The 27,763-nt window shown below is 39.1% G+C and overlaps 1 protein-coding gene across 3 annotated transcripts in view; it reads left to right on the forward strand.

Annotated features, from left to right (window-relative positions):
* The first annotated feature begins 345 nt into the window (after positions 1–345).
* Positions 346–27,763, forward strand: part of LOC105475346 (reelin) — a 510,664-nt gene continuing 483,246 nt past the window's right edge. For 2 of the 3 annotated variants that reach the window (XM_011730519.3, XM_011730520.3), the window contains exon 1: positions 346–848. In XM_011730519.3, the coding sequence (XP_011728821.2) occupies positions 623–848 (226 nt within the window). In that variant the 5' untranslated portion in view covers positions 346–622. The remainder of the gene's footprint in view (positions 849–27,763) is intronic. The other variant, XM_011730521.3, reaches the window with a different exon arrangement.

The following is a 27,763-nucleotide window of genomic DNA, read 5'->3' on the forward strand; positions in this document are numbered from 1 at the left end:
GGGCTGGCCTTCCCCTTCAGACAGCTGGGCGGGAGGTGCCCTCTCCGGGGCTTTGACGTCTCTTGCAGAAGAGTCGCGGGCTCAGCGGTCCTCGACAGCGTACCCCGTCCCGCTCCCCGGCACGCGCCTCTCCCTGCCCTCCCGGGTGCGAAACGGGCGCTGGCCGGGGACTCCGGGGACGCGTGCGCCCCTCGCCGCGCGAGGTGCGGCCGAGCCAGCCCGAGAGGGCGGGGGGCGGGCGGGGCGGCGCGCGGGGGCGGGGGAGCGGCCGGGACACGTGTGGCGGCGGCGGGGGGGACGCGGCGCCCGGGGCTTTAAGAAGGTGTGGAGCGGGGCGGTCGCTTTCCCAGGCCTGGCCGAGGGGCGTCGCGCAGAGGCGGCGGACAACGCGCTCTCGGCGCCCGCAGCCCCGGCCCCGCGCTCCCGCGGCCCAAAGTAACTTTGGGAGCCGCCGTCTCCCGCGGAACTTCTCGGCGGGGGCCAGTTCCCAGGCCCCTCCCGAGCCCCCTCCGCTCCCGTCCGCCTCCTTCTCGCCTTCTCGCCGCGTAGCTCCTCCGTCCCAGCGTCTCCAAAACTGAATGAGCGAGCGGCGCGTAGAGCGCGCGGCGGCGGCGGCGGCGGCATGGAGCGCAGTGGCTGGGCCTGGCGGACTTTCCTCCTAGCGCTGTTGCTGGGGGCGACGCAGAGGGCGCGCGCGGCGGCGGGCTATTACCCCCGCTTTTCGCCCTTCTTTTTCCTGTGCACCCACCACGGGGAGCTGGAAGGGGATGGGGAGCAGGGCGAGGTGCTCATTTCCCTGCATATTGCGGGCAACCCCACCTACTACGTTCCGGGACAAGAATACCATGGTAGGTACCGCAGCACCTCCGCGCTCGCCGCCGCCGGGTGCGCCAGCCAGCGCACCTTTATCATCCCTTTCCTTCTTCCAAGGGGCCCTGGAAACAAGAACCATGACAAACCTGGCCCCAGCTTTGCGCTCGGTCCAGGGAGCGAGAGTAAAGTTAGTGGAGAATGGAGTCGCGAGTTGGAATTCATTCTCCATGTCCCCACTCCCCGAACGCATTTCCTGGTAATGAGCTGGTGCTTGTGATAAACGCCTGAGAATTCTTGGGGTTCGGTGTCTTTCCCCCTCACTCCCCGTACTTAACGCAGGCACTTTAAATGGAACCTGCGCATTTTGTTTCTTTAATCCTAGGACTTGAATTTCAGACCTTTGTCCTGCTCCCGGTCCCCCCAGATGGGTCCCCGGGGGGCTTTGGGGCTGTCGTTGGGCTTTGCGGGCAGGCTGGTGACAGACTGAAGCGCCCAGGTCCGTGACTGCCCCGCGCCGCTCGCCCCCAAAGTTCCCGTTGCTCACCAGCCAGGAGTCCCTGGCATTTCATTCAGTGTCAAACAGCCCTCCTGAAAGGGAGCGGCTGCTTCCAGCTCCCTATTCTTTTGAAAGTGTAATTTAATATGTCAGTAACTGATGATTTTTCTGATTCCTGCCTTATTTCTACATGGTGCTTCTTGTTAGAATTATCTTTGTGATGTTTATTAATGACTTTGTATTTTATCTGCACAGCTTTAATTTCCAGGTACAGGCTGGAATCCCTTATAATTTAGAGGTATCTTTTAAAAAAAGGAATCATTATGCAGCCCTGCATCAAAAATAAACATTATAGAAGAAATAAAATTCAGCTCCAATAAATATAATATCATGTAGTGCATGTATTTTAAGCTAGTACATCGAGTATGTGGAAAAATAAAAAATGTCTCTTTTCTGTGTTTCTTCTGGGACTTCTGAACATTTCACTTCTATGGAGCTTTTAAGCAGCGACAGGCACTATTTAGTTAGAATTTCAACCCCAAAATATTTATACCCAACCTAATAGAAACCATTGTCCAGTAGGCTCCTGTTAATAGTTTGTATCTGTAATAGGCTAACAATTACTAGCATGGTGGGAGATAATCTATGGGGTGCTGGCACTAAAGACAGACAAGCATTTAAAAATTTTAAGAATCCTTAGGAGTTTCTGTTTTAAAAAAACCTTGATTATCTATTCTAAAATATTTAGCCTAAATAAACGTCTCCTAGAGGTTTTAAACAGTGTTTTTTACAACTTCCTTGTGACATGGTGGCAGCCTTGTCTGTAAAGCAGGAGTTTAATTTGGTGGAATTTTAGAAATAATTTTGGAAAATTAATGTTCCGTAACTAGTCCCTTTTTAGATAAAAGTGCTTACTACCCCCTCTTCCCAAGAACAAGCTTGTGCTTTTCTGAGGTAATGGGAATCTTTAAGTGGAAGGAGCAGCTACTGTGATGGCAACCAGACCTAACCCAAAGCCTGATGACTGAGCCTGCTGCTCTGTGCGACTCTTAGCAAAAGTTCTTGCCCGGTATTATCTCCCAGTGAGAACGGTGGGTAAGTGGGCGAGGCTGGTCTCAAAGGCGTAACTGTCATGTTATGATGGAAGACCATGTGATGATACAAAGCTTTATTATTATTTTTTTCTGTTTTCCACATACTTTGGAAGGTCTTGATATCGAAAACTTAACTAAAAACACCAAAATATTGTACTCTCTTTGGTCTTGCTCCCTCAGTTAGCAAATGCAAGTCACCTTAAGACTCATCATAATCACATATCTAAGTCTGAAAAGGAATGGATAATGTAGAGTAAGAATAAAGTGTAGATACTTCAAGTTGGATATTGCGGGGGAGGATCTCAATTTCCACCTCTTTTCCACCACCAGAAAAGGTAGAGAAATTGTGTTATTTAAGTTATGAAAGGTCAAATTATTATAAGCTTTGAGAATTGTGTCAGATTTTATATTTCTATTATCTATTTTATTAAACATTTAGATTTTGGAACTAGCTGTAGCTATAGGCCTTCAAGTAAGAGGGTTTTTTTTTTTTTGTAAAATGTTCTACAGGTAGAAGACATGTTTAAAAATGAAGTGGTGCTTATGTATGTCTCTTTTAGGCTTTTGAAAATTAATTTTAAAAATTCAGACACACACACACACACACACACACACACACACACACACACACACACACAGAGCGTCTGTAAGAATTGAACTGCCAATGGGAAAACTTAATCTCATGTACTTTGTGGTTGGTCCATTTTGATATGTGACCAAAGTGAAAGGTCTTTTGGCCAAGAAGTCTTCTTAAACTTATAAGAAATCTGTAAAATGTTAGCTTGAGACTTTATTTCTAACCTTCTAGATCCTTAAAGTGTAACAGTTATATCAGGAAAAAATCAGTTACATTTATGATATACATTGAAGTCACCATTTGAATGAACTGTGTTTGGATGTAGAGCTGATAGTTGTGACTTTTTTTTTTTTTTTTTTTTTTTTTTTTTTACCTAAAAGAATGCATTGAGATAAAGGTGGTGTGCACAGTAGCACCTAACATAGAACATTTCTGTAGATCAGTCAGCTGCCCTCTGACACTGGGGTGTGTGGTAGAGCTCAGAATGTAAAATGGGGCGGCAATCGCCAGTCTAGAATAAAAGTGGTTCACAATTATAGGTCCCTGTATGTGTCGTATTTAAATATATCTATGGAATATCTTTAACAAAAATAAAAAATATATAGTACTAAAAATCTGGAGCTTTCGAGTCTAACAGAATTGTCACAGATTTTTACATTAAGTAGTATATCCATCTATTTTCAGTACTGGCAACTCTATAAATAGTGCATGGTTACATCTGGTGTGTTCTCATCTCTCAATTAAATGTCATTTGGTATCTCTCTCATCTTCCTATATCTTTTAAATTCTGTTGTCTATGACTCTTTTGAAAGGGCATTATTAGTCACAATGAACCGTGAGTATACCACAATGTAAAAGCTCAGCAAAAGGAGTTCTCATATACACCATGTTGAATTAGAAAGGTCCCAGCATCAGAACATTTTTTTTTCTAGAATTTCCTTTTCTTTTGCACAAATCCTAAGACATGGTCAGTTTCCCCAATGTGCGTTTCAGGCACCAAACCTGGATTTTGTGTGTGTGTGTGTGTAGAAAGTTGCAAATGATGGGGAAATAGGCAACAAGAATCTACATGGTTTAGTCAGGTAGCCATTTCTCTTTTCCAGCCATGCCCCATGATTCAGCACACCTTCTCCTAGGGACAAAGGCAGTATTGTGAAAAATGTGATGGTTGGATTGAAGTCTGCACCTTTCCTCACCTATGATCGTTCCTATTCCTCACCCCCAACCTTCAGGTAGCTACCATCCATTTTTGTTTGCCACTCTTCCCCTTGCCCCCCAATCAATTTATGATGAATGTGACTTGTCAGTATTGAACTTTCCCACATTTTTGCTTATAGTGGTAGAAAGATGTCTTTCCCCTCTTTGCTTAAAGTAAGTTTAGCATCACTGAGCAACCAGATAATAGATTTGGGGATAGAAAGACTTGGATGCCCCTGTAATCATGTCAATAAGGAACTGCCCCTCACAAGGTTGGCTTTACTCAGTCACCATCAAAAAGGAGAGGTCAGCCATTAGAAGACACTGTACATGAAAGCCAAACATAAGTAAATGAGTCTGCCCAAAATACTTGAGCTTTGGTGAGACAATGTACCTGAATTTCCGAATGGACTAGAATTTCTGTTATTATGGTAGCATAAGATAGGGGAAGTGTTCCATTAACAATGAGAAGTATGCTCTAAAATATCAACTGAGAGAAAAAAATTTGGCCTTGAGTAGAATTGAATTGGTGATGTGGCATGATGTTTTCAAAGGGGGATTTTATTGTATTTTGTAAGTCCGGCATCACTATTGGTAATTTTTTCATGCTGTATATCCACTCCATTTTTTTAAAAAATTATATTGTGAGACAGACAGGAAAATCAATGTTCTATTCCTAAAACTAAACATTTACTTTAAGGAAAGGTATAATCAGGATAGAGTATTGAGGGCACTTTATTTTGACAATTTCCAGTATTACTGTTCAGGACACATATGTTCTGAAATTAACTGGTTGCTGTTTAAAAATTATTGTTCAAAGGAAGTGCAATTTAATGACCTTGCAAACACCAGATGATATTTATGTCGGACATAACTTTTGGAAATATATTCCAGATTTCCTTCCTTTCAAAGGAGTGATTTTATTATTTGGAGTAAATTGATTTGCTATTACTAAAGTAACTGCATTGCTGATGAGGTGATCGGTTATTTATCATTCATATGTTTCAGATTCTATAATCAGTGTATTTAAACTTTCAAAATCATTTGTCAAATGCAATTTATAAGCGAACTGAAGCTGTGTCCTGCCTATATAGGACTATGAAAATTGGGCTTTTTTTTTAGCATTTTGCTCTACTTGTCACATATTTATCTTACTCTCTACAATTTATTTCATACATGTTTTACTGATGTGGTTCAGATTGTTTCTTAAATCATAAATCTTGCTTCCTGTAATTTATATTCACTGTGAGTTTCAATTCCAATTTTAAACTAAAAATCAGGTCTTTAGAATTATAGTTCAAAATATTTCATTTTGGCAGAAATTCATACTTCATTCATTCTTACATTACTAGGAGTTATTTAATTATATTTCCTTCCAATTTGTGTGAATCTTTGTTTTAAACTATTACTTTTATTTGCATTGAAAATGTTAATGAATAAAATGGTAACGTTGTGTCATTGTAATAATATGAATATAGTTTTTACAGAACTGTCTTGGTCTAATAAATTTGACTTTTTATCTTTAAAAAGAGTGATATTTTACGAAGATTTTAAAGTCAGCGTTTTTGACTTTCAAATTTTTATAGATTAGTTTTATTCAAAAGAAAATATCTAAAAATCTATCTTTGATTTTTTTTTACCGCCTGGGAATTGGTCAACTTTATAGAATAAACTAGAAGCCTTACTCCATCAATTATTTAAAATTGGTTGCGTAATAAGCCATAATTGTTTTTCTGATCATTTCAGGTGCTAGTTTGAAACTTATTATGTCTTTAATCTTCATATATAGTTGCTGATGCAATGACCCCTTTATTTCAAATAACCTTTACGTTTGAAAAGCATAAATAAATTCAGTGACCAGTACTTTTTGTACATTTACATTTTAAAAGACACACACACACACACACACACACACACACACACACGAATATGAAGTTCTTTGTGTCACATAGAAATAGAAAAACTGGATAGCCCTACACTGAGGGAAAAAAGGAAGGTGGAGTGCATTAGGTTGGAATGGGCAGGTTCACCATGGACAGAGAGAGGTGGTTTAGGCTATGCCTGAGTAATGACTTAATATATGTTAAAAGGGAAATTGACTTATCTAAATATTTTCATTTCAAAAACATTGGGGGTGATTAATCCACCCCCTTTACCTGATTTTAGAGTCATTTGAAAAATAACTTGCACTATGTAGCATTTCAGTCTCAACAACTTTAAGCAAAAGCGTTTTAAAAGCACTATTTCAGATATTCGAATTGAATTTTCAAATATGAATATCTTATAATGACTGTTCAAACACAGGAATTGCATAGCTTTAAAAAATTATTGGCTCTCAGAACGTTCTGCATGAGATGGTATGATCTCACTTTGGTGTCAATTGTGTGGCTCAGAGAGTAATTTTCACCACAGTCACCTGCCATGCACATCTCATTGAAGACAGAGCTTCTGAAGGGTTGAATGCTGTGCCTATAGGTTAACCAATTATTTTTAAAATGTCTGCTTCTCTAAATCTATACCTATTTTTTTCTTTTTTATTCTATCCTCTCTAAGAACCAATTATGGCAAATGTATTTGAGTATGTGTGTGTGGTAGGGGGATCAGTACAAATGTAGAAATGTTGATTTGTGGTATAAGGCAGCTCTAAATCACTCAAAATAAAAAACGAAGCTAAGATAATTAGATAGCATTGAATCCCACTAAGAAATAACTATAGGAGTTCTGAGTTTTCAAAGTAAATGTTTAAAATGCAGGTTATCCTTTAATGCTGAATTCGCTTTCCTTAAAAAATTCGCTTTCCTTCAACTTCATGTTGAAAACAAAATTTTATTACAGCTAGGCACAGTGGCACACGCTTGTGATCCTAGCTACTTTGGAAACTGAGGCAGGAGGATCACTTGATCCCAGGATTTCAAGACCAGCCTGAGCAACAGAGTAAGACCCCGTTTAAAAAGAAAATTATTGATTAAAATACTCTTACATGATAGGAAGGGTGACATGTTACGGATAGCACCAATTATTGATGTCTGCTGGTGCCCACAAACAAAGTGACCTGAAAAAGAGTGACAGTAGACCCGTAAGTGCTATGGTCACCTGAGTCATCTGTCTCTGCCTTTCCCCTCTCCTTCCTGCTCTGTCTCATCTTGTCTTCTTCCCTGTAAATTTTCTCTTTGTCTTTCCTCCTTTGCTTCCTTTGAAGCATGGTCCTTGCTTTCCCTCTCCTTTTCCTTTCTCCTTTCTGCTTCACAACTTTATTCCTTTTCTTTTTAAATTCTTTCACTTTCTTCCCTTCAGGTTTCCCCCATTGCCATCTCTACACCTTTTTTCTCTTCTTACTGATAATAATATGAAAAAAATCAGTACATTTATTATCAACTGTTTAGGTCAGTCATAATTCTTGTATCAAGCTCTGATTTGCTGTGGTCCTCCCATAGAATTGCTTCATATCGCTGAATTACATGGAGCTGCAAGGGAGCCATGGGCGTGAGTATTTTTAACTGGATGCTGAAGATAGAACCGTGTTCATATCTTGCTCTGCCATTTATTAGCAGTATAATTCAGTGATATGAAGTGAAAATCTATTGATTAGGGTCTTTGGGAAGGTTGTTTTTATTATTATTATTGAGACAGAGTCTCAGTGTTGCCCAGGCTGGAGTGCAGTGGCACCATTTCAGCTCACTGTAACCTCCACCTCCTGGGTCCAAGCGATTCTCATGCCTCAGCCTTCTGAATAGCTGGGACTACAGGTGGGCACCACTAGACCAGGTAATTTTTGTGTTTTTACTAGAGACAGTGTTTTGCCATGTTGGCCAGGATGGTCTTGAACTGCTGACCTCAGGTGGTCCACCCACCTTGGCCTCCCAAAATGCTAGGATAACAGGCATGAGCCACTGCACCCAGTCAGAGTCTTTGGGAAGACTCTTGATAAAACTGATAAAGAATATTTTATGAAAGACTCAGCAGGCACTTACTTTTTGTCCTAGCCTTGCCTATTCTAGCTCGGATACAACCAACTTGTGACCTTGAGCATAATGGCCACATGCCAGTGATGGTGGAACAGAACTTTAGAGGGAGCTGGGCCCTCATTTATATCCTCAGGCAGCTATGCCAGCCTTGAAATCATGACTGGAATTCTTGTATTGTGAGAAAAATTAAGTTGTTTCTGTTGCTTGTAGCTGAATGCAATCCTAATTAATATGTATTTCATCTAAACACACAGATGTCCTAGTTAACATTCGCTTTTATGTCAGTCATAATTCCTGTATCAAGCTCTGAATTGCTCTGGATCCTCTCATAGAGTTGCTTTTGGTAACCTTGATAAAACTGAGGTGTTTCCTAGGAAATTTTTGACAATATATTTTCAAACTATCCCTTAAGGTATGCTACTTTTACAGGTGGCAACGATAGTGCATTTTATGTTAGCTTTTCTAATTATGCTTTGAGAAGGTAACCTGTGGCTGACCTCAATTTCTGGAGCTTCTTATATGCTGATAATTTATGCTTGTTAGTTTCCTTCACTTAACTTTATTTCCTGACACTCCTATCTCTCTAAAATGCAGTGTCACCATATGTAAATCCTGTTGACATTTAAAATATCTAGATGTGTGACATGGTTGTGAATGTGAGCTCTGCCCCAACCTTCACCTTGTTTGTCATATCTGGCTCAGCCTCTAGGACCATATCCAAGTTTGTCATTTCTTTTGCTTATTACATATTGACATAGGAAACAGACATCTGAGTCTTACCTTCAGGAACATGTAATCTCTTTGTTTGGGCCACCTTTGTTGTGAATGTTGAGATATGTTATGATCATAGTTCCAGTTCTTTTCACATTTCCTTTTCTTTCATAAACACTTCCTGAATTCTCGTCCTGCAAATAGTGTTATATGCCCAGTGTGTGTGATGGAGGAATATGAGGAAATTAGTTGGTTCTAAGCCCTTAGAAAAAGTGGATGTGCACTCCAATTTCAAGCACTAATATTACCTGAAAAAAAGGCAACTCAAAGGCTCCTGAATGAATGAATTATGACAGTAACAGTAGCAAACCCTAAAGTAGTACTTAATATGTGCCAGGCACTGAGGTAAATGCTTTACACATATTAATTCATGTAATTCTCACAAAATCCTCATGAGGAAGGTACTGCTCTTCTCATTTTATGGATGCATAAACTGAGTCACAGAGACGTTAGTGTTTTGCCCAAGATAGCAGAGCTGCTGCGTAGTTCTCCAGAATCCATCCTTTTAGATAGTAGATATTTATTTTTCAAAATGGTGGTTATTTCAGAAAAGGAAAAGGAAAATAATGATAAATAATAAAAGTAATCTCAAAAATGAGAAAACAAAGAAAAGTAAAAGCTAATTTTATTATTTAAAATAAAGATTACAAAATCAAACCAGAAAGCTGATATCTATGCTAAACAAAGTTGGAATTTCGTTGTCGTTAGTTCATAATTCTTTGACCAGACATTGTCTCCCAGGTAAAGCACAAAGCAATCATCTAGTATACTGTTGGCCTGAAAGAGTTAACATGCCTTCAAAGTATAATGACACATAAAAATACAAAAGAAAGCGATTTACAACCTTTTTAAAATTTATTTTTAATATTTTGATAATATAATTTTTATTAAGAAAAAAAATTTTTTTTGAGACAAAATTTCGCTCTTGTTTCCCAGGCTGGAGTGCAATGGCGTGATCTTGCCTCCCGATTCAAGCAAGTCTCCTTCCTCAGTCTCCTGAGTAGCTGGGATTATAGGCATGTGCCAACATGCCCAGCTAATTTTGTATTTTTAGTAGAAACGGGGTTTCTCCATGTTGGCCAGGCTGGTCTCGAACTCCTGACCTCAAATGATCCACCCACCTCAGCCTTCCAAAGTGCTGGGATTACAGGCATGAGCCCTCACGCCCAGCACTGCCAGGGATTTTATACTTAACAACCTGTAAGGGAATATCAAAGCCTCTTGGGCTCAAGTGATTCTCCCAACCTCAGCCTCCTGAGTAGCTGGGATTATAGGCACATGCCACCACACCCCACTAATTTTTGTATTTTTTATAGAGATGGGGTCTTACTGTGTTGCCCAGGCTGGTTTTGAACTCCTGGACTCAATCAATTTGCCACCTTGACATCCTGAAGTGCTGGGGTGGTGAGCCACCATGCCCAGGCCAGGAGGTCGACCATTCTAATGCTTTCAGTGCTACCTTCATGCTGGTGACTCCCTAATGACTCCCTGACTGTCTTAGGCCCTCTGTATCTTACTGCCCACCCAGTATCTCCTCTTAGATAGCTACTGGAGCTTCTTGTTTCCCCTCCCCCGACTCTCCTGAAGCGTCTTCTCTATTCTCTTCAGCTATGTTAAGGCCAACTCCGTTCCTACAATGGTTTAATCTCAAAATCTTTTTTCTCTAATGCTCCACGTCAGTTCCATTCCTAAGTCCTGCTGGCTTTGCATTTGAAAACGCCCAGAATTTGCCATTGTCACAGCCACTTCTCACCTGGATATTACAACAGGCTCCTACAACTTTCTTTGCGTTAACGCTTGCTCACTTTCATGCTAGTCTGAAAACAGCAGCCTGGGTGCTCTGCTAAAAGCCAAGACGATGCCACTCCTCTGGTCTACACCTAAGACATCATATATTTCCCTCATTTGCCTATAACAGCCCTGGTCTTTCTCTATTTTGCCAGTATCCATCCACTTTAGCATTTTACCAACAGAAATAACAAAATCTGAATAGTAAATTATATAGCCATTCTATCTATACCTTTAGTTGCTCCCAGTCTGTCTTTAAGAAAAAGATAAAATATTCAGCATGGCCTATAAAACCCTGTGGCACCTGCCTGTTTGGTTACTTTTCTGACGTAGCATTTTACCTCCTTCCTCTTATTCCTCCACTGAACCCATAGGACCTGTTTTTTTCTCTTCAAACACAGTAGGAGCTCAGACCCACCTCAGGACCGTTGCAGTGCTATTCCCTTGTCTAGCATGCCTTTCCCTAGATGGCCTTGTATGCCTGTCCTTTCCTGATTCAGATCCATACTGAAATGTCACCTTCTCCATGAGGCCTTCCCTGACCACACCATTTAAAACTGCTCCATTCTTCCCAGAACCCATATCCCCTTGACTGCTATATTTTTCTTCATTGCTGTTATCATCCTGTCTGTATTCTGTTGTTTTACCTTGTTCCCTTTCTGTGCTCTATCAGTATAAATACCTTAAAACCTCATCAAAGCGGGTTTTGCTTGCTCCTCTATTGCCTGTTTTGCTTCTATTCCTAATGCCTAGAACAGTGCCTGGCACACAACAGGTGCATAAACATTTTTATTTAATTTAATCAATCAGTGAGCAAAAATAGCACTTGGGATCCCTGTCTAATATGAGTTATAATTAAAATTGTTGTCTGAAAGTGGCAATGCCAAGATAATTAATCAAGAGGATCATCTATAAAGATGGGTTTTGAGTACAATTTCTAAATTTTGGCTTTGAACCTATGATAACAATGTTTGAAAAGAAAATCTGAAAACCATGTTTCTACTTTCCCACCCTCCAAACTTACAAAATTCTCATGTCTTTTGTGAGAATATGCAAAGCTATTCATAGCAGTCTGTTGGAATGAGTTTACTTTATGTTAGCATATCCAAAATAGTTCTCATAGCAATTAGTGACTACATTAATAGAAACTATAATAGATTTAAAGTTGTTATTCCCAGAAGTTTCTCTATGCTGCGCCATAAATAAATTTGAAACAATCTTGATGAATGGGTAGCTAGTTTGTATTTAAAATTTCCTTTGAATAGGAATAAATAGTGGGAAGGACAGAAACCAAAATCGTTTGGCTCCATACTCAACATATATGTAATAACCTTATAGAAAACACACAAAAATGGAAACGTAACAAATCTCCCCAAGGATTTTGTCCTCTAAGAGGAATTTACTTGGACAGTGATGAACATACAAAGGAAACAGCAGCTGAGAATTTTGCATCTTCATTAAATTACATATATTGATATCCTGTAAGTTGAGAGGATTAGAGGCTCCAGACTTATGGAAATTAATATGAATGTTTCCAGGACTTGTTAGTGAGAATCGCTCAAATCTTATAGGTAAGATAGAAATAAAATTCCACTCTATCCATAACATATTTAGATATTGTAATTTATGAGCCTTTGAAATCAGAAATGACTTAACTCTCAGGGATTTGTGATAGTGGCTAGCACACAGGCTCAGGAAGTGGACTGGTTGAGTTCATTTCCAAGCTTTGCACTTTTTAGTCATGTGATCTCGGACAAGTGATCTCACTTCTCTATGTCTTGGTTTCCCCTTCTGAAAAATAGTGATGATAGTACTCATCACACAGGGTCATTTTGAATCTTCAGTGAGTTATTGCATATGAAGAACAACATGATGCCTGTCACAGAAGATGTTAAGTATTATTTATTTATTTATTGGGATGGAGTCTCGCTCTGTTGCCCAGGCTGGAGTGCAGTGGCACCGTCTCGGCTCACCTCAACCTCCACCTTTTGGGTTCGAGCGGTTATTGTGCTTCAGCCTCCCGAGTAGCTGGGATTACAGGCACCCACCACCATACCTGGCTAATTTTTGTATTTTTAGTAGAGATGGGGTTTCACCATATTTGGCCAGGCTGGTCTCAAACTCCTAATCTCAGGTGATCTGCCCACCTTGGCCTCCCAAAGTGCTGGGATTATAGGTGTGAGCCAACATACCTGGCTGAGTAGTGGTAGTATTATGACTTACTTTCTGTTATTTTTTCCTGTGATTAAAAAAGAATATATTTATTTAATCTATTTATAGTCTTAGGAATTGTAATCTTTTAAATCTTAACATTATGTGCTCTTGATATCGACATTTTTCAAAAACATAATTTTCATGGTCCATAATATTTTACTGTATGCTGTAGCATAACTTAAAAATCTATAAATATTTCACATTTTAGGTGTTTTCCTTTTGTTTTCAATGTTATAAACATTATGATGAATATTTTTGTACGTCTTAAATTTTGGCAAAATTCTTTTCCCCAAGTTGTGGTTTTATTTTTACTTTTTTCATGAATTTTTATATGCACATTGTGTTAATACATTTATGAAAACAGATACATTTTTTGTTTCTTTGTTTTCTTATATTGCTTTTGTGCTGAGAGCGTCTTTTCCTAATCATAGACAAGGTAAATATTTACATAAATATTTTTCCTGCAGTGGCCGGATCTCGGCTCACTGCAAGCTCCGCCTCCTGAGTTCACGCCATTCTCCTGCCTCAGCCTCTCGAGTAGCTGGGACTACAGGTGCCTGCCACCTCGCCCGGCTAGTTTTTTGTATTTTTTAGTAGAGACGGGGTTTCACCGTGTTAGCCAGGATGGTCTCGATCTCCTGACCTCGTGATCCACCCGTCTCGGCCTCCCAAAGTGCTGGGATTACAGGCTTGAGCCACCGCGCCCGGCTACATAAATATTTTTCTTATCTTATATTTTAAATTGTGGATTATAATAACTTGCATGCATTGTTAGTGGGCTGATCTCATTTGTTTATGTTTCTTTTCCTGTAGAGCAAAGGGTTCCCCTAGAACCACACAGACACTCTCTTATTACAGTAACTTCTGCCATTAACTGCCTTGTTCCAGCCACTGTTAGAAATGCTCTTGAAAAAGCTGTCCCATGCACCATATGGGTTGGATTATCACAACTGGCTGTGACAGTTGAGTGCAAATGCCAGATGCCTTCAAGGCACCTTTGCTCAGTCAAAAAAATTCTGGAATTTTGCACAGAATTCTTTTTGGGATTCTAATATTCTCTGTTATGAAACAACTGGATCACAGTAACTGCTGACATCATGAATACACTCTTCCTGATGGTCCCTCTTTTTTGGTGTCAATCATAACGTTTTTCTATCTAGTAGCGCGCACACACACACACACACACACACACATAATCATATACCCACATACATTATGGTGAAGCATCTATCTCTTTATGACAGAAAATATTAATAAGCCAGAAAAGGAACACACATGAAATGCAAACTGTGTAGGTTTCTTGTTCTTTCTGATTTAGCTTTAAAGCTATTCCTGCTGCTCTCAGTTCTCGTCTCATCCTTTCTTGTAAGCCTCTGCCTGACAGTGATGCTGCATCTCATCATGGCATTCTATTTTCCTAAATCTAGTAATGTCAAACTTTAGGAGTCTTTGATGGATGATGGCACCTGTATTCCAAACAGAAGTCAGATGCCCACCGCCAGTCATTGTGATGGGGATCTGTTCATACCTCATGTGCATTCCATTCCTGTCAGTGCTTCTCAGTGGGACAGTGCCATCCACACCTATTTACTCTATAATTCTAAGAAATATCATAGAATTTCTTGGGAAGATTTAGAATATTTAGTTATGAGATCCAGTGAAATCCTCTTTGATGTGGTTCTCAGGACCAAGCTCTTCCAGCGCAAGGGAGGAAACTAGTTTCTAAATCCAATCTCTTACTTGTAAGCAATCTGTGTTTTAATTTGCATACATACATGCAGACATGAATGAAATAAAACTATACCTACCACAGTCAGCTTTTCTCACTCAGCTATATGTGGTCAGCATCTTTCCATGCCAGTAAGTACAGAGCTACACCTTTGTTTAGTATTACAGTGTGTGGATGCACACAAACATACTCAGTTCCCTCTAATATTCAAGTTTTAGATTTTTTTATTTTTTTATTTGTGTCTATTTATTTTGAGAGGGAGTCTCGGTTTGTTCCCCAGGCTGGAGTACAGAGGTGTGATCTGGGCTCACTGCAACCTCCACCTCCTGAGTTCAAGTGGATTCTCCTGCCTCAGCCTCCTGAGTAGCTGAGATTACAGGGGCAGGCCACCACGCCCGGCTAATTTTTGTATTTTAGTAGAGATGGCGGTTTCACCATGTTTGTCAGGCTGGTCTCAAACTCCTGACCTCAAATGATCCTCCCGCCTCAGCCTCCCAAAGTGCTGGGATTACAGGCGTCAGCCAGCATGCCCAGCCAAGATTTTTTTTGAAGTTTATGCTTATTGTTTATTCAGTGATGCTCAAATACTTTCACAGTATCCATTCCTAGAACTGAAAGTTCCAGTTCAAAATTTATTATTAACACTACAGCTGTTGATACCTACTGTCAGATTGTCCTCCAAAAAGATATCACTTTTCATTTTGTCAGGCAGCCTGTCTGCATACACACACTAAATGCTGGGTGATATAATTCTTTTTAATATTTCATATATCTGTAGGTTTAAAAACAGTATTTTATAATTGTTTTATTTTTATTTCTTTGATTACTAGAAAGGTTGAATAATTTTCTGTCTCATTACTAATTTTGTGTATATCTGTGTATGAATTATCTGTTAAATCCTTTACTTATTTTTAAAGTTTTCTCTTTTTCGTATTGATTTGAAAAACTGCTAATGTTAATAATTCCTTGTAATATATATGATAGGTATTCCTCCCCCCACCCCCCAGTTTGTCCTTTTTGGGTAGTCAAATCTATCAGTTGTTTCCTTTGTATGGAATGAGCATGACTATGTGTAATAGTATGATCTCTGGAATCCGACGACATGCCTGGATTCTAATCCTGATATTTTTTTTTTTTTTGAGATGGAGTCTGGCTCTTGTCGCCCAGGCTGGAGTACAGTGGCACGATCTCTGCTCACTGCATCCTCCACCTCCCAGGTTCAAGCGATTCTCTTGCTCAGCCTCTTGAGTAGCTGGGATTACGGGCGCCCGCGACCACACCTGGCTCATTTTTGAACTTTTAGCAGAGATGGGTTTTGCCATGTTGGCCAGGCTGGTCTCAAACTCCTGACCTCAGGTGATCCACCCACCTCAACTTCCCAAAGTGCTGGGATTATAGGCGTGAGCCACCACGCCTGGTCTTGACTACTTTTTAAAACAAGAGTTGATTCACATTATCTGTAGTAGTAATATTCAGTGAAGACTGTGAACACTGAATTAGTGACTAGAGAACCACTATTCCTGGGGAAAATATAGAGTTAGGTTCCTGTCACATTTTCATCAGTCCATCAGTACATAACTTTGTTTTATGTATAAGTCTGTTTAAAGACACCTTATTAACTATATATTGTTGGTTCATTAACGTTGAACTCATGACCAAAGGCAATGTAACTTATGCTTGGATGGATTGTCTTTGTAAGGCAAGTCACAACCTTCTTTTACGTAAATAGGAACACTAGACAACCCTTCAGCACTATCCTTGGGAGCCGTTTTAAACAGTGAAATCACCAAGGTGAGGTGCAAAAATAAATAAATAAATAAATAAATAAATAAATAAATAAATAAATAAAAAGAAAAAGCACTAAATAAATAATGAGAAGCTGGGAGTGGTGGCTCATGCCTGAAATCCCAGCACTTTGGGAGGCCCAGGCGGGTGGATTCACTTGAGGTCAGGAGTTCGAGACCAGCTTGGCCAACATGGTGAAACCTCGTCACTACTAAAAACACAAAAATTAGCCCAGCGTGGTGTTATTTGCCTGTAATCCCAACTGCTCAGGAGGCTGAGGCAGGAGAAGCTCGTGAACCCTGGAGGTAGAGGTTGTCATGAGCCAAGATCACACCACTGCACTTCAGGCTGGGTGACTGAGCCGGACTCCATCTCTAAAAAAAAAAAAAAGGAAAAAAGAAAAAAAAGAAATGGACAATACAGTATGAGATCTGAAAGAAGATGGCAGCCTTGTTTGACTTCAGCTATGGGGGTGCGTATCCAATGACTCAAAATTTTTGCCACTCTGCATGTACATGTCTTCAAATGACTGTGAATATTGATATTGGAGTTACAGATAAATTTGTAAATAAGGGATCTGTGAATAATGAGGATAGACCATATACATTGACATTAAAGTTACTTATCTGAGTCTTCTTTCTTTAAATGTACTCAACTTCTTTAAGTCCCTTTTCTTATATGTAAAATGAAGAATTGCATATCACATAGTAACATGATAATAAATAAGATATATGTTCAGTGCATAGTAAGCTGGTGAATGTTGGCTGCTATTGTTGTATGGTTTCTGCCTTCAGTATTATGCATGGAGAAACTTGCTGAATCCTCAGATTACAAAAACATTCTCGTATCCATTCTCCTACTACTTTAATAATGTTTGTTTTTTGCATTTAACTTTCAAATTCATTTGAAATGTATGGCTAAGAAAAGTTATACCTATTTAATTTATTTCCTAGATTTTCTGCCAGTTTTCCCAGTATCATTTATTAATAGAAAATTTTCTCCTACTAATTCCTAAGTATTTTACACAGTGATCTTTTAAATTACATCTTCTAATTGGCCATTTCTGGCATATACAAATGTAATTGATTGCTGTATATTTTGTACCTAGACATATTATTGAACTCTCTAAATGTTTTTAAAAACAATGATTGGGGTTGATTTTCTTCCATTTTTAGGAAATATTTTTAAGGCATTTAAAATGAATAGGGCAGTATGGAGAAAAAGGCAGATTGTATACAAAACCAGAATGAGCCACAGAATTTAATTTTGCATCTTGCTGAATAAAATTTGTTTTCAGCAGGTCATAGGGCATGAACTTTGCCATAGTTATTGGAGGAGTTAAAAACCCCAGTTTATTAATCTTAAATGCATTTTTTTTTTTTTTGCAAATGCAAACCTCTCTGTTTTATGAGTGGGAAAACAAGGATAGTAGGAATACTCACACCAGATGTGGGCCTTTCTCTAAACCTTTGGGGAATTAACTCACTTATTATTAGGAGAGGCTTATGAGGTAGGTACTAGTATTATTCCTGTTTTACATTTGAGATAATGAAGGCACAGAGAGGTAGTGAAACCTACAAAATGTCAAGTTAAATAGGTCATTTCTTTTTCATGATTCTGAAATTTTAATTAAATCTGGTACTTACTGGCTTGTTATATTTCCGTAAAACCATGACACTTCATATGCAATTCTTTTAAATGTCACGAAGGGTTATCCATAATTGTTTTTGTTGTTGTTAGGCAGAATGTCAATGGTAAATTTGACATCCTTTAGCGTTTTTGGATGATCATTTAAAAATACATCTTCTCATGGGTTCTATTTTCATCTTTTCTAACTGGTTCTTAATAATCTAATGCCTCTTTTCTTTAGTTGCAAATGTGTTACAGAAATAGCTTTGTGAAAAGAATTACTAGATGGTTAGATTAGATTTGAATAGGGAAGTAGTAATATCCTTTGTCTTGTTGGATCTCTCATTGAGGCTATCTAATTTCTTCGTTTTTACATTTACTTACCTTTCATAATTTCTTTCATACTTTTAATTTCTTTTTTTCCTGTCCCCTTATTTCTCATAGGCCACCAGTTAGTCCTCTGTAGCAACGCATGGTGCCTGCAGAACTGATGTCAAACCAACTGATGAAAGGGCACTTGGTATTCCAGGCAGCATCTCTAAGATAATCTAATATACTCTTCTTTAGTTCTCTTACTTCTGAGTTCACATTAAGCAGAATTTTAAGACATTCCTCTTACCTTCAGCCATGTTTGACAAGCCATGTGTGTGAAGATTGTATATAATATATCATAAAGTAATGTTTAGCCTCCCAGTATATTTTTCTTATTTGGGGGGACATTATTTATTTTCCTTTAAAATCAATACACATTTGTTGAGGGCCTACTTTGTAGAAAGTATTCTGTTTGATCAATGAAATAAAAGTTGAGTTTTTCCTGCCATCAAGTTTGAGAAATATATACTTTGAGAAATATATAGTTTGAGAAATAGATATACTATATATTTAATATATGTATTATATAAATAAACTATAAATATATAGTTTGAGAGATATATACTTGAAAATCAAACCCAAAGGAAATTGTAAATACAAAATAATAAATGGTGTGACAGGAAAGTAGCCTGGGCCACATGAGTTAGTGGAATGTAGACACAAGAGAAGCCTCAGATCCAGAGGAATCAAAGATGGTTCCGGTATGGACCTTAAAGCTTGAAATTTTGACAGGAAAGGAGAGGGAAATGGTAGTTTAGGCCTAAGGGTGGCATAAGCAAAGGGGTACCTGTAGAGACTTGTGGGAAAAGTTGAGTGAACAGTGAGCAGAACAGCTCTGCTGGAGCTGAAGAACTGGTCTGGAGAATGGCAGGGGAGAGGGCTGATTTCAGGCAGGTTCTGTCTGATGGTGGAGCCTTGCTCACATGATAGAGGCATTCTCCTTTTGTCTGTGGGCAGCAGGGAGCCACTGAACATTTTCAGCTGGGGAATTGTGTCTTGAAAGCCTGTTTGCAGTTTCAAGCTGGGAAGCTGCCTGGAACCTAATTGAAGAAAAGGCCCGCTCCATCTGAGGATGACTGGTAGGTTCACTGCTCTAGGGTTGTCCTGGAAAGTGCAGACAACCACCTAAATCACTGCACTTCATCTTGGAAAGCCCCACAAGAAACTACAACACTTTCAACATCAGGAGCCCCTTGATATTGAATGTGTTTTGGTTTCTTGTAGGGCTTTGTAAAATGGACTGGAGTTGTAGAGGCCTGAGGAAGGAGGATCCAATACTGGGTACTAGTGATAGGAGCGCAAACAGGCTGGTAGAGTGGTTAAGAGCATAGACTTTGGAGTTGGTCCCCGTGGGTTACAATCCTGCCTCTGTCACCACTAGCCCTTAGTTTTCTCGTCTGTAGCATAACCACACCCATATCTTAGTGCCTGTAAAGGGCCTATCCCGTTAGTGGGCATATAGTAAATGCTCAATAAATGTCAGCTATTAATAGAACATTGGCAATGAGGACAGCTGCAAAAGGTCACAGGGAAGTTACACATGAAGGAAAGGCAGAGCTTTGATTAGGTGTAGGGGTGGAACAGAAAACGGTAGACTTGTCAGTGACCCCAGCATCTGAATTGTTGAAGAAATGGTGGAAGCATTGGCAGTTTGGAGAAGTTTTGGGAAGATGTGCACGTTCCCGTGTGAAGTTGAGGCTTCATTCAGTGTATAATTTTCTTTCAGGGGAAAGACGTATGAGTCACTCCAAGATAACTAGTGTTCTAAAATGGGCAACTTGCTTGGTTTGTTCATTCAATATCTGTTATTGGAAAATAAAGGAAGTTTGATAGCCTAGCTTCTGGTATATTTGTAGCTTCCAGTATTTGCTTCTGGTACATTTATGCCTAATCTGAACCAGTTAGCTCTGCATTGTTAAACTGAATCACAATAGATTATTTTTCATATTTTATGTTCTTATTATATATTGTATGCAAAACATTCCATTACAGCTGGTCCTTGAATGATGTCATTTCTTCTAATGTCCTTTCGTTATAACGTTGATGAGAAAAGAAATCAATTCTGTACCTGGACCACCTCTGTGTGGAGTTTACATGTTCTTGGCATGTCTTCCGGGGTTTCCTCTGGGTATTCTGGTTTCTTCCCACATCTCAAAGATGTGCACGTTAGGTTCATCCATGTATCTAATTGTTTCAATCTGGGTGAGCGTGGTGTGTTTGATGAGCCCTGTGATGGGCTGACACCCTGTCCAGGGCTGGGTCCCACCTTGTACCCTGAGCTGCTGGAAACACTCTGGCCACCTGAGACCCAGAACTGGAAAAAGCGGGTAATTTTCTCACTCGTTTTTATTAATCTTTCTTAAACGTATCTGTAATTCACATTTTGGTGTTTAATATTATAAGCATTTTTTCTTTATTGAGAAGTTTGGTGACTTTTTGTGACCAGAAATATGCCATAGGAACTTAAGTCACGTTTTTATCAATTAGCCTGTAATAAAATTGGCTTTGTTATATTCATTTTGTTTAAAGATTCAGTTTCCAAGAATCTATCAATAATGTGAGGACTTACTATATTTAATTTTTCTTAATAAATTCTAAATCTGAGATTGTGATGTGGTAAACATATATATATAGTTATGAATAATAATTCAAGTGTTAGGAATAGGAAAAGAGCAAAGAACATTGGTTTAAATAAATTTTTACTTAATGAAATAAATGTTTACATAGTTTTAAATTTTAATTTTGGGGTATAAAGTCTTTTCCAAATGTTGAATACTGTTCACACAAGTACTCTAGACTTTTATATGAAACAAAGGACTTCGCAGGGCTGGCAAAAAGAGGAAAGATCTGGAAATTGGATTGATCCAACCAGGTAATCAGGGAAATATGCAAATAAATGTATTATTATTGCCTCTAGTGTCAAGGTTAATTTTCTATGCCCAAATGGATTATTTAGAATAGCGTCCAAGCCTTGAAGATACCAGGAGACGAACAACCAAAATATGTGACAGAGTCCTTAAAAATATATAAAAATGATGGTTTCATTATATTGTTTCCATTCAAAGACATGATTTTATGAGTATAATGCTATAATATTCCATTTTATTTATTTAAACCGTCATTTTAAAAGCCCACTCTATAATGTGTTTTCTACCAAGTATGTTGATAAAATTGCTTGGGGCAACCATTTTCTTCTCGTGGACAAAGGCACTTCATTGGTTGTGACTTCTGAGTTATTTTCAGCATTTATTGTGATATATTAATTTATTACATTTATTTGATGCACTTTGTGCTAGGCAGCCTATGAATATATTTACAAGAGCTGTTTTAAAAATTTCTCTCATTTTGATTTAAAAATAGATGTTATAAGGCAGCAAGTTTGAAAAATCTTGGCCCCAAGGTCTATGCAAGAAATAGAGGTTCTCTGACCACTAGTTTAAAAGGTACAGTTGGGTTTACATGAAAATGTGTCTTTGAAAACATTGCTATACATATTAAATCTTACCTTTTTATAGTATTTTGCAGTTTTCAACATTGCTTCATATAAATGATTTATTCCTCACAATGATTCTGTGAGGTAGCATTATTATCCTTATTTTAGAGATCACAAAATAGAAGTTCAGAAAGAGTGGGTAACTTGTCCTAAGTTATACTCACCTCTAACTCGGGGAGCTGACATGCATGCACAGAACTCTGGCTTCAAGTCCCTGAGTGCATTTGTGTGGGCACAGACATATCCAAGTGGTCTCACTCGGCAGTACTCTGCCAGTGGTCCCATTTTAGAGGACTTAATGAACTAAAGTATTTGACAATGTCTTGGGGACCGTAAAGTGATGACTATGCATAAACATGAGTGAACGACAAAGTTCAGTGCTTCATGTCAGTAACTTTATTTTTTTTACTTTAAATTTTGGATTTGGAAGGAAATAAAAATTTCTCATGCCTTTACCCAGGCCACAATTTAGGTGCAATTCTGTAAATAATTTATTTAGTGGACTCCCAAGAGTGGCAGTTGTGGTCATTGTAGGTTGTGCCCTACCTGAGCCATCTGGACAGGTGGGATATTATTGCTCTAGGTGACATCATCCACTGGTGGTGGGGGGTGGAAGACATCATTAAAATTCTCTTCCTACAACATCCGGTCTAGAAGAGAGACACTGCTTGATCCTCCAATTGTGTGTGATTCATCTTGTCCGGTCATTTTCAGACCACTATTAGGAAATTAATCATTTATATATTTAGATTGACATTGATCACAAAAGGAATGACTACTCCAATTTCTTTTGCTTCTCTTTTGAGTAATATAATAAGGAAATCTACCAAAATACCCAGAACTAAGGAATTTATATCTAGATCTTAGTTATTATTACTATTATTATTATTTCTTTAGAGACAGGGTCTTGCTCTGTCACCCAGGCTGGAGTGCAATGTCGCAGTCATAGCTCACTGCATCCTCAACCTCCCCTGCTCAAGTAGTCCTCCTGCCTTAGCCTCTCATGTGGCTGGGACTACAGGTGTGTGCCACCATGCCTAGCTGATTGTTTTTATTTTTGTAGAGATAGGGTCTGTCTGTGCTGCCCCGGCTGCCAAAGTCCTGGCCTCAAGCTGTCCTCTCGCCTCAGCTTTCCAAAGTGTTGGGATTACAGACATGAGCCACCTAGCCCAGCCCTTTGTTAGTTATTAATAGTCAGAGTCCTCTGTCTACAACTTGTGATATTAGTGTAACTTTGCATGGCAAATCACTTAATTATCTGTACTCTACTTTTCCTCATCTGAAAAGGGAGATACTGATATCCCCTTAACAAAGCTATTTTTTTTCTTATCTTTCTGATGAAATATTTCAAACATAGAGAAAATGAATGATTTAACACCTGTGCATTGCTATGCAGATATAACAAATATTAATATTTATCATAGTTTCTCAGATTTTTAAAGAAATTTTTAGAAAAGATATAGTTAAAAGCTTCTTTGTTATCCAACTCAGTGCTATTCTGACTACAGCCCCCCGCCAAATCTGCCTAGGGATGGTTGAAATCCTCAACCTAGCTCGTATCCACAAGAATTATTTTGATAAATAACATAGATAATGTCTATGAAGACTCGTACCTAGAACAGCTGAAGTGAACTTCATTAAGCCTTTGTTTATCTTCTTATACATACATTGACAATTAAAATATTTTGTTTACTTACCTCAGAGAGTGACATGAGATCATGGATGTGAAAATGCTTTGTAGTCAAGTGATACAGAAAATATACAGTAATATAGGATAATATCATGTAGGTTTAAGGTTTGTCTTATGATTGCAAGTGGTTGTATAGAAAAGGCTTGTGTAGGAAGAAAGGACAAAGCGAAGACAGAGGAATGAGGAGGAGGAAGAGAAGAGAGACAGTAGAAATCACCAATGAGAAAAAAAAAAAAGAAGGGGAAAGAGGAGAGAGAGAGAATCCTGTCTAAGGCTGCTTGGTTTCGAGGCTTTTCAGATTGTCTTGTTGTTCCCATCACTGGCTTACATCTGTCTCCTGTTCTTGGTGTTTCCGTCTCTGGCACATCTAGCAAAGCTGGACTTTTTCTCAAGCTTTCCCCAGTGTCTTCTCTGGCTTGGGGAACCATGTCCTTAGACAGTGTAAGTAAAATTTTATATTACCTTATTTTTACCCTGTTTTCTCAGGCATATTCAAAATATTTCCTATCAGCTAAACTCATAATAGTTTTCTTAATTATGAAGCCATAAGTTTTTACTTTAACTTTTTTTAACCTTTCTGGTTAGATTGTCAGTTCAAAATGTGTTCTTATAACATTCAGAAGAATTCTTTCTTGTCATGCTATGTTTTGGTAATGGCAGACTCCTGAATTCATTAGTCCATAATACACACACATACACACACAACCTTTGAATGGAAAATTCAACAGGTCCTCTCTAAAATGCCTTTCATCTTTGGGAGGTGTCCTCTTCTCTGGTTTGTGTTTCTGTGAGCTGAAATCTACAGGTGAGGTGCCTTAGTGCAGCGACCTTGTGACAGACCACCTGTGTGTGGCACCTATTTCTGTCGGTGGAGTCGCCTCACTCATTCCTCTTGGTGGTAATTAGAAAGGCAATCAAAGAGCACAAAGAGCAAAGAGAGGGAAGGCCACAGGGAAAGATGGCAGTGATGCTGTGAAAAGAGAAAGACAGGGAAGAGTGCTGCAGTTCTGATGTGTTGCATGTATGGGGTTGAGAGGAATGTGTTCCAAGGAGAGAGTTCAAGGAATGCCATCAGTGGTGAGGAGTGGGGGCAGTGGCTGTGCTGCTTAGTAGTTTGGGTAAAGGATGGCAGTGAGCAGGGAAGCAGATGAGTTCAACACGGGGAACAGGGAAGTGTGTTTTGTTACAGGTGTTGAATATCGCTTCCTATCACCAGTTGTAGGTCGTTGACAGTACTAGGGGTTTAATAAAATGATCCAGAAGTGAAAAACTGTGACAAAAAAAAAAGAAAAGAAAAGAAAAGAAATACGGTCTTTCAGAAAGAAGAAGAGAAGAAGAGAACTTTGAGAAGACTTCTCCACCCCTCACCCCTAACACTTTTAAAACAAGAGCTTATTTTTATTTTGTGTTGGTGACGAGACAGAAAGACCTTCCAATGGTGTTTGGGAAACTGAATTTAAAAGCTACTCTTACTAAAAGACAGCCAATACTTCATGCTTCCTACTCCCAGACAGCCTACTAAATATTTTATAGACATTATGTCATTGAATTCTCACACCTGTTTGGAATGATACGCTTATACACTATTACAGGTGGAGAGAATGAAACATGAAAAGAACTAAGTGACTTTCCCAAAGCCTTAGAGGTAATAAGAGGCAGAGCAGAGTTCATACCCGCGAGGATGATTTCTAAAGCCTAGACTCACAATCCTGAGTTACCTGTGATGTCCTTGTCTTCTAAAGCAAAGCAAAATGACAACAGTGACAACAGCAGCAGGACCTTATGTTTGTATACGCTTTGCTCTTGAGCTTTCAAGAATACGCCATTTCTCCATAGTGCACGAGAAAATTACCTGGTGAGTGAATTACTCAATTTGTTTCTTTTTTAGTATTGTCTTGCCCATTTTCTTGTTTATTAGTGGCCAAAAAATATAAATGATTCAAAAATGGGGGAAAAAAACTAAATTCATCAGTCTTTTGATTTCTGAGCTTCATTTTACTTACTCTATAGATAAAACAAAAATGGATCAAAATGTTTCTCAGATAGTTGACCATAACTTATAAAGTTCAGTCATGAATTCTTTAAAATTTAAAGTATACAAAAAACATACAGTTTTTTGGGGAAAAAAGATGGGTTTTTCATTAGGACCTAGAAAAACAGGTGGAGAGTATCTTCTTAAAAATGTTTTCTCTCACAGTTGTCCTGGTTTTTCTTAGTGAAGAATACAGGTACCTATAACAGGCATGTCTCCTGTTCTGTTTCTTGCACAAGCAACATTTTATACCTCTCTGTTCATTAGCACTTTGCTGACCAAACGTACAGTCTGTAGTCATGTTTAAAGAAGTTCATCTGCCCTAACAATTTATATATCCCTCTTGTGTGCACACATACCTTCAAAAAAACACCAGCTATCCATAAAAGTTTGCCCGAGCTTGTTAGTGATTTCCGAAGAGTAAAATTAGCTTTTATATGAGGAAGACACCTTAAAGCAGCATTCTTTATTGATTACGTTGGCTTTGCCGTTTCTAGTTTATGCAGTATTTTTTTCTGTATATAAGGAAGGATTGGGGGGCAGGTCTGAGCGGAGAGTTTGGTTATTCACAGGCATCCTCACAGCAACTAAACCCATGTACATACACAGGCAGGTACATATGTGCAAATAATAAAATGTTTAAGTGTCTTTAATATAAACAATTTTTTTCTTAGCATTTGCTCTAATCCTGCTTTGGGAACCATTCTGATTTAAAGAGAATTCTATCCATTCACTGATTTACTCATTTACTTGTCAAATATGCCAGATATTTTCTGTTCTTCTGTTATAACCAAGATGAGGGCAGTCCGAAAATAATAAGATAAAGAAAATACATAGTATGTTAGATGAGATAAATAAAATGAAAGAGGAAAAAAAGCAGGGAAGGAGGATAGGGAATGTGAGAGATAGGGAGGTGGGAAGGAGACCCCCACGCCAAAGGTAACATGTGAATAAGGATTTGAAAGAGAAGAGAGAGTGAGCTTGCAGCTCACTGGAGCAAGAGTTTTGCAGCCAGAAGCAACCATAAACGTATAGGAAACTGCCTGTGTATTTCGGTCCCAGCAAGGATGGACAGTATGTCTGGAGGGGGACAGTATAGGAAGGTGAGAAAAGTAGGGGAAGGACAGCCAATAATGTAGAGTGTCCTGAGCTTTTGAAAGGACTTGAGTGAAAGGGAACATTTTGAAGGGTTTTGAGCCAAGGAACAACATCATCTAATTTCTTCTTTTCAAAAAGATCATTCTGGCTGCTGAATTGAGAATGAACTGCCGGAGAAATGGAGGGTAGTGGGGGCAGAGGGCAAGAATGGAAGCAGAAAGACCAGTTAGGAGGCTTTTGTAACACTATGGTTGGCAACTGTTGATGAGTTAGACCATGGTGATGTCAGATTTGAATTTGTTGACGGTGAGATGTGGTAAGATTTGGGGGGTCAGTGGGTGCAATGGCTCATGCCTGTATTCTCAACACTTTGGGAGGCTGAGGCAGGAGGATTGCTTGAGCCTAGGAGTTGGGAAACATAGTGGGACCCCATCATCACAAAAATTGTTAAAAATTAGCCAAGTATGGTGGCGCGTGCTGTAGTCCCAGCTACTGGGGAAACTGAGGCAGGAGGCTCCCTTGAGCTAGGGAGGTTTAAGCTGCAGTGAGCCGTGATCACACCACTGCACTGCAGCCTGGATGATGGAGTGAGACCCTGTCTCAAAGAGAAAGAGAGAGAGGAGTCAGGCTGGCTTCAAGAGTTCTGACTGGAGCAATTTGGGGAATGGAGTTGTCATTTACTTCAACGGGAAAATCTGCACGGAGAGAAGTTTGGGGGGAATGTCAGAGATAGGAACTCAGTTTCAAACATGTTAAGTTTGAGAGAAATGTTGGACACGTGATGATTTCTGGTAGGCAGGTGTTGAAAAGTCTGGAATTCTTGGGAAGGGTTTGGGCTGGGATATAAATAGGGACATCACCTGCATGTAAATGGTTCAAAAGGGAATGAATGCTGCTAGAAGAAAGAGGAAGTCCATGCAAATTCATTAACTGATGGAGGAGGGAAAGGAGCAGTGTATGATTATGAAGAAATCAACCAGGCATGATGGCTCAAGCCCGTAATCTCAGCACTTTGGGAGG

This window comes from Macaca nemestrina, chromosome 4, assembly GCF_043159975.1.
Source record: "Macaca nemestrina isolate mMacNem1 chromosome 4, mMacNem.hap1, whole genome shotgun sequence".
Taxonomy (NCBI): Eukaryota; Metazoa; Chordata; class Mammalia; order Primates; family Cercopithecidae; genus Macaca; species Macaca nemestrina.